The sequence below is a fragment of the Pelodiscus sinensis genome, chromosome 1 (genome assembly GCF_052426305.1).
Source record: "Pelodiscus sinensis isolate ZL-2025 chromosome 1, ASM5242630v1, whole genome shotgun sequence".
NCBI lineage: Eukaryota > Metazoa > Chordata > Testudines > Trionychidae > Pelodiscus > Pelodiscus sinensis.
The window spans coordinates 349,173,996-349,180,677 of record NC_143052.1 but is presented as its reverse complement, the minus strand read 5'-3'; the positions used below and the strand labels follow the sequence as shown (position 1 = coordinate 349,180,677).

General features: G+C 51.6%; 1 protein-coding gene across 1 annotated transcript; it reads right to left on the bottom strand.

Annotated features, from left to right (window-relative positions):
* Positions 1–4,041: 4,041 nt before the first annotated feature.
* LOC149526001 (olfactory receptor 52K2-like) lies at positions 4,042–5,067 on the bottom strand. The gene has a single exon (XM_089776613.1). The coding sequence runs from the start codon at positions 5,046–5,048 to the stop codon at positions 4,086–4,088; it is 963 nt and encodes a 320-aa protein (XP_089632739.1). The 5' UTR covers positions 5,049–5,067; the 3' UTR covers positions 4,042–4,085.
* Between the last annotated feature and the right edge of the window lie 1,615 nt (positions 5,068–6,682).

The window sequence follows — 6,682 nt, the reverse complement described above, 5'->3', positions numbered from 1 at the left end:
GCAGGGCCTGACGGAGCTCCCTGCCCAGCAGCCGGCTCTGAAAGGATGCCCTGCCTGTAACCACAGATGAACCTCAACCTTGGATCTCCTGGCAATGCTCTATTGTTTAAGCCAGAAAGCCACCTCCCCCGTGGCCTGGCTCCATCACACTCACACTCACACTCACACACACACACACACACACACACACACACACACTAGCTTTCTTCCCCACCATCAGTCTCTCCTGTGATGCTGGCCTTTCCAGCAGGGCTGCTCTGGCAGCACCAAGGACACAAAAAGCCAGTGGATTGGATTCCCCAGGTGCGAGCTGGTGTGGCCAGGTCCTACTCTTTGCCTCTTACCCAGTCCTTGGCAGGGCTATGTTGGGGGCCAGACAGGAGCAAAGGAGCAGGGTCAGAATGTCACTGGGCCCCACAATCCCCAGCAGGAGTCCTGGGCCTTGGGGATGTATCGTGCAAGTGTTGTTTAGAGCAGCCCTGAGGCTGCTCCGACCTTTACAGGCCATGGGTCTGAGGCGATACCACTGGCTTCCTTGCCCGGCTCTGTTCCAGTCTGTTCCATTCAGGACTTCATACCACGCGCCTCACCGCAGTGTGTGAGCTCCTTCCGGTAGCGCCTCACGTTACCGCCTGTCACGTGCTGCCTCTCCTGCCCTGTCCGGGGGAAATGTGTGGGGCAGAGCGGTGTGAGAGGAGGCCAGTGGGAGACATGCCCTGTGCCTGTGGAGCGGAGCACACAGAGGTTTGGGAGGGCTCCTGGCTCTGGGAAGTCTGTTTCACAGTCTCAGGTCAGACCACAAGTGAGCTCTGTCTCCTGCACTGACGCTCTTCGCCCTTCATGCCGAGCCTGCCCCAGGGCCTGGCATCTAAGCTGTTGACCATGGTCATCAGCCCAGACTTTCTGAAATGCTGAGTCTATTCCATTAAACAGGGACCAAGCCTTGAACTTGAAGTGCTCCCGTCCCCTCACTGTGCCCGGGCGGGCCCGGCCCATAACATTTTGGCACCTGAGGCGGGGCGCTCAAATGACGCCCCCATGTCCCCTCGCTTGGGCCAAAACTTTGAAAGGTCTCAATTCTGCCGTCTTCCTGTTCTTTTTGCTCCCCTTCCTCCAGCACAGCACTCCACCATCTCCAAGCAGGGAGAATACATCTGCACCAGCAGCAGACACAATTTTCTACACTCTGGGTCCTAGTGGCTCCCCCCTACAGTCTGGCACCTGAAGCAGCCGCCTCAATACGCCTCATGGGAAGGCCAGCCCTGTGCCCAGGGCATGTTGGGAGCTGCTCAGAATTAAGGCCAATGTCCGTAGCTTGGAAAATAGTTGAAGAAAGGAATAAATTATCTCTCCAGGGGGTGTGGCACAACTCCCTGCAGTTCACTTTGGCTACGTCTACATGGCATGCCTTTTTCGACAGAGGCTTTGTCAACAGCCGCGGGCAGGTAGTTCAAACTACCGGGCATTTAAAAATGGCAGTGCCCGGGAACATGCAAATAAAGTCCAGGATATTTTAATCCCGGGCTTCATTGGCACGTTCGAATGCCTACATTAGCCACTCAAGGGTGGTGAACCCGTGTCGAATAGAATAGAAGTCAATACAGACCAAGGATGGTGGTGCAACACAAGACTGATTTTTGGAACTCTTCGGATGGAGCTCCAGGGGGCAGGGAGAACTGATCACAAGATCCTTTTCCCACAACAATGGCCTTGTCATCAATTTTGCGCCCCAGACTTCCCGGCAAGAGGGTATTTGCAGCTTATTGTGACCCATTCAAAAGAGCACACACTGCTTACCCAGTCGTTATTTTGTGGGTGCCGTCAGTGCTCTGCATGCATTCCCGGACACAGACACAAGCCAGTCAGGTCACTCCTGTATTTTTACCTAACCCCTCTTCCGGCCAGCAGCAATAGGAGCCCTTATACCTCTCTCCTAGGGACTTGTGATACCCCCACTTTGGACCAATGGCCCTGTGTTCCCAGGCCAGGTGTGGAATCCAGTCACAACCTCTACAGCCTCGAGGCTATTCCCATTCACTGGCACCGTAAATCGAAGACACGGTGCTTTGTACCTGGAAAGGAGGGGATAAATGAAAAAAAGGGGAAAGGAACAGGCAAAGGAACAAAAGAGGTCAGATCCATGGGACCCCAGCTAATTTCACAGTGCAGTGGGGCGGCTGCTCCACTCTGGTAAGGGAGGGATTAAAAGCAGGCTGGAAAGAACCCCTTCCAATGGAAGGGACACTTATCAGCCAATCAGACGGCAGCTTGCTGGGACAGCCCTGTTTATAAGGAGCTGCTCAGCAGAGCTGTGGGCAGTTGGGTCCTGACCAAGGAGGGAGCAGGGGCAGGTTCCCAGGGAGGAACACCCTAGTTGGAGCAGTGCTGGGCAGGCTGAGAGGAGCAGAGAGAGAGAGGCTCCAGCTTGATAGCCCCCAGGCTATGGGCCTTGAAACAAGGGCCGAGAAGGTGCAGGGGGTGACGGGGAAGCAGCCCAGGGAATGTGGGCAGTTAAGGGAGAGAAGGAGGGTAGGACAAGGCTGCAGCCAGAGGGTCCCTGGGCTGGGGGACCAGGGTACTGGATGAGCCTGGGCACCCTCACCCCAAGTCCCTTGCACCGCACCTTGGTGTGTGGCCTTTACAGTATAAATACATGACTAGGAGCCACCCTTGCGCCATCTGTTAGCTCCACGACCCTGGGAGGCTTCGCTAGACCCAGCTGCCTTCTCTCCCTGGCTCAGGAGCACCAGAACAGCACAGGCCAGGTCACGCAGCTGGGGCCGGGGACAGGCAAGGAAAATGGAGACGACTGTGGTGAGTTCAGTTGCTGAGCCCTCCTTGGGCTGAATTACCACTGGGCCCATCTCCCCCACCCTCCTGGGCTCCCCTCGACTCTGTCCTGCTGTGCCAGGCCTGCAGGCCTCCTCCAGCACTGACAGACATAGGGTCACAGCTCTCTGCAGTGAAATACAGACACTGGGATCCACTCAGCTCTGGGAAGGCTCGGCTACAGGGATGTGCCTCAGCACCCAAATGCACAACCTTTTCATCCACGAAAGAGACTATTTACCTGTCCCCGCTCCCTCTCAAAGTTGTTCTGATAATCTTTCACACACAGGCGGCCTTTCAGTCTAGGCCCCCAGGTCAGTCCACAATGTTCTCAGCAGTCCTCTTGGGTGGGTAGCCAGGGAGACCTGATCTCCTACATTACCTCACTCATAAGGCGGGAGTCCTTGGTTTTAGTCTGACACCCCACCTAGCTACACATGGAACAGTCCATGGTTGAAGATAGATTCCAGCATCCGGCGACATGGTCACATGTCTCTGCAAGAGCTCGTCTCCATACTTCGTGGGCTGACCCACGTGTCCGCAGGCAGGATAAGCTTCATTGTCTCTTTGCTAATGGGGCCTGAAGTACCATTAGTGGCTCTCACAATGTTAATAACACAGGAGTCTACTCCACATGCCCAAGCAGGGACGTAGCGAGGGCGGGCATTTGCTTCTGGGCGCCACGCTAGGGGGGCACCAATTTAGTCCCATTCCACTCCCCCTGTCACCCCTCAGCTCACCTGCTCCTCTTCTGCCCACCGCTGCTGGCTGGAACCTCCTCCGCCCCTCTCCTCGCCCAGCCCGACCCTCCTCCATCTCCGCCGGTGGGTTAGTGCATATTTCAGATGCATATTTACATAATGCATATGGCCTAGTCCCAAATGGAGGGGGCAGGAGAAGACGTGGTACAAGCTCCCCCCGCCCCCTTCTCCTCGCAAGGTTGAGCTCTGCCAAACACCAAGTTTGGGGCTCCGCCGCACGGTGGCGGAGGGGGGGAGGTGCAAATTTGGCCTTTGCCCCCAGCCGCATAACACCCTCACCATGCCTCTGTGTCTAAAGTGTGCTACAAAGATGATACATACGTATAAATGGGAAAATCATATATGGTAGATTACAACTTTTCCAGTGATATTTTACATGAGGTATTTCTCATAAAGCACAGATGCAGTCATATTCAGATGCATATTTCCATAATGCATATGGGATGCCCCGACACAGGGATTTTCCTGTATCCTGGGGCTCCTTCAGTGGCCCTCCTAGATAGTGACCTCTGCAAAGAGCTTTCTTGGGCAAAAGAGCTTCAAGATCTGTTTCCGGATCTGCTTGGTCTTCATGCCGTAGATGACTGGGTTTAGCATGGGGGTCAGGACGAAGTACAGGTTGTCAAACAAGACAAAGATGTGGCGAGGAATGCTGATGCCAAGCATGTGCTCGTACATTCCAATGATCCCTCCCAAATAGAAGAGCAGGATGACACCGATGTGGGAGCTGCAGGTACTGAAGGCCTTGTGACGCGCCTCGTGGGATGGAAGCCGCAAGAGGGAGTGGAGGATCATGCCGTAAGAGAAAGCGATGCAGATGGCGTCTGCCCCCACCAGGCCCGTGGCCACAACGATGCTGTACAGGTCGCTGACTGATGTGTCAGTGGTGGCCAGCTCCACCACGGTCACATGGTCACAATAGGAATGAGGGATGACATTTGTTCTACAGTAGGAAAGACTGGTTAGAAGGCAGGTTAAGGGTGGCACGACCGTCACCCCCCTCGCAAGGGACAGCAGCCCCATCAAGGCAATCTTTGGGTTGGTTAAGATGGCCTTATATCTCAGGGGCTTGCAGATAGCCACGTATCGGTCTATAGCCATGGCCAGGAGCACCCCCGACTCCATGGCGGTGAGGAAAAGGATGAAGAACATCTGGAGGAAGCAGAACTCGTAGCTGATCTCTCTGTCATCCAGCCAGAAGACGCTCAGCATTTTGGGGACAACAGCCGTAGAGAAGACCAGATCAATGACAGCCAGCATGGAGAGGAAATAGTACATGGGTTCATGGAGGGTCACATCCTGCTTTACCACAAAGAGAACAGCACCGTTTCCCAGCAGAGTAATTATGTACATGATGCAGAGCGGGATGGCGATCCAGATGTGCTGAGATTCCAGGCCAGGGACGCCGGTCAGCAGGAACGTAGAGGGGTTAGAGCAGGACTGATTGGAGAATGACATGACCTACGGCATATGCCAGTCAGTCGATTTGCAGAAGTTTTTTCCCTGCCATGCAATATTAGATATGGTGCTCCTGTCAAATAATAATATCTGATTCCTACATAAAGAAAAAAATAAATATTAGACCCACACGGCTCTAATGTGAATATGTTCTCACATCTTGTGTCAAAAAGACCAAAAAATGTAGCCATGTTTGTTTGTACCTTTAAAAACGAATGGTCCTCTGGCACTTTAGAAACTAACCAAAATGTATAGAATCATGAGCTCTTGTGGGCAAATCCCACTTCATCAGATGAGCTGGAGAGGAATAACAGAAGCCTGGAATTTTATAACAGAAAAAGAAGGGCGGAGGAGGGAGGTATTTGTCAACTGTAGGACTGGTGCTAATGTTGGAAGTGTCCCATACTTGGCTTTTGATGTACAAAGAGGTGTTAAATTCAGGGAAGGCTTGATTTGTCTTTGGACACTGATTAGGTATAAAACTATTCTTACTTGTTCACTAACTCTTGAATCCCACAACTGTAGAGAAATCTATATGATTTTCTATCGCTTTTTTTGCTGTTCATCAATCATCATCATCATCATCATCATCATCATCAACTACAACCATAGGCTCAACGCCCTCTGATGTCCGATGCCTCCTTCGCTATTTCCTTCCATCTTTTCCTGTCCACTGCAGAGTGCCTTAGTTTCTGTAGACTAGCTCCGCACCAATCTACTACATCATCTCCCCATTCTCTGTGGGGTCTGCCTCTCCTATTCGGACCATCCATTATATTAAATACCAAGGTCTTGACTTTTCACGCGTAGTTCAGGATCTTTCTATATCAACTCCTCTCAAATGCCAATAGCCTTCTCTTCAAATCTTTCGTTAGCATTCATGTCTCACATCTGTACAACATGCTGGTAAATATGCACGTTTTCAAGACACTCAGCTTCATTCCCAAGCTAATCGCTTTACTTTTCCAGATCTTATCCATCGCCTTCAAACTCACTCTTTCTTTCGCTATTCTAGTCACTATTTCCTTCTTACATTCTAGATCATATGTCATGCTGCTCCCCAAATACGAGAACTTCTCTACATTCTCTAGTTCCAGCCCTTCTACACTGATCTTCCTTCCTATTTCCTTATCTCCAAATACCTTTGTCTTCATTTTATCGATATTCATAATCAATCTGTACCGCTTCTCTTCCTCATTTAGCACCTACACCGTTCCCACTAGCTTCTCTTCATCTTCCTCGATGATAACTATATCGCACACAAACCTCAAGTTGTTAATTTTCATCCCATGCACCAATATCCCTTCTACCTATTCCTTGATCTTTTCCATCGCTCTCTCTAGGTGCGCGATGAAGATGCTCTTGGGATAAATCATTTCACATCTGACGCCCCTTCGACACTTTCTCATTCTTTCCTTTCCTCAAACTCGGATCAAAACAAACCGGCCCCAGTTACAATCTGAACAAGCTCAGCAGGCATTGCCGTACAACTCCGCCTGGGGCCGAGCCTGTCACCCTGTAGGGTTACCAGCTCTTCTCTTACCTGCCTGAGCCTGATAAAGTAAAACCTGTGTTATACTGCACGCTTGGGGATTAGGGCATTCCGGTTATCTAAAAATTCCACTTATCTGAGG

Coding starts and splice junctions, on each gene's coding strand:
- LOC149526001 (XM_089776613.1), bottom strand. CDS start 5,048: ATGTCATTCTCCAATCAGTCCTGCTCTAACCCCTCTACGTTCCTGCTG.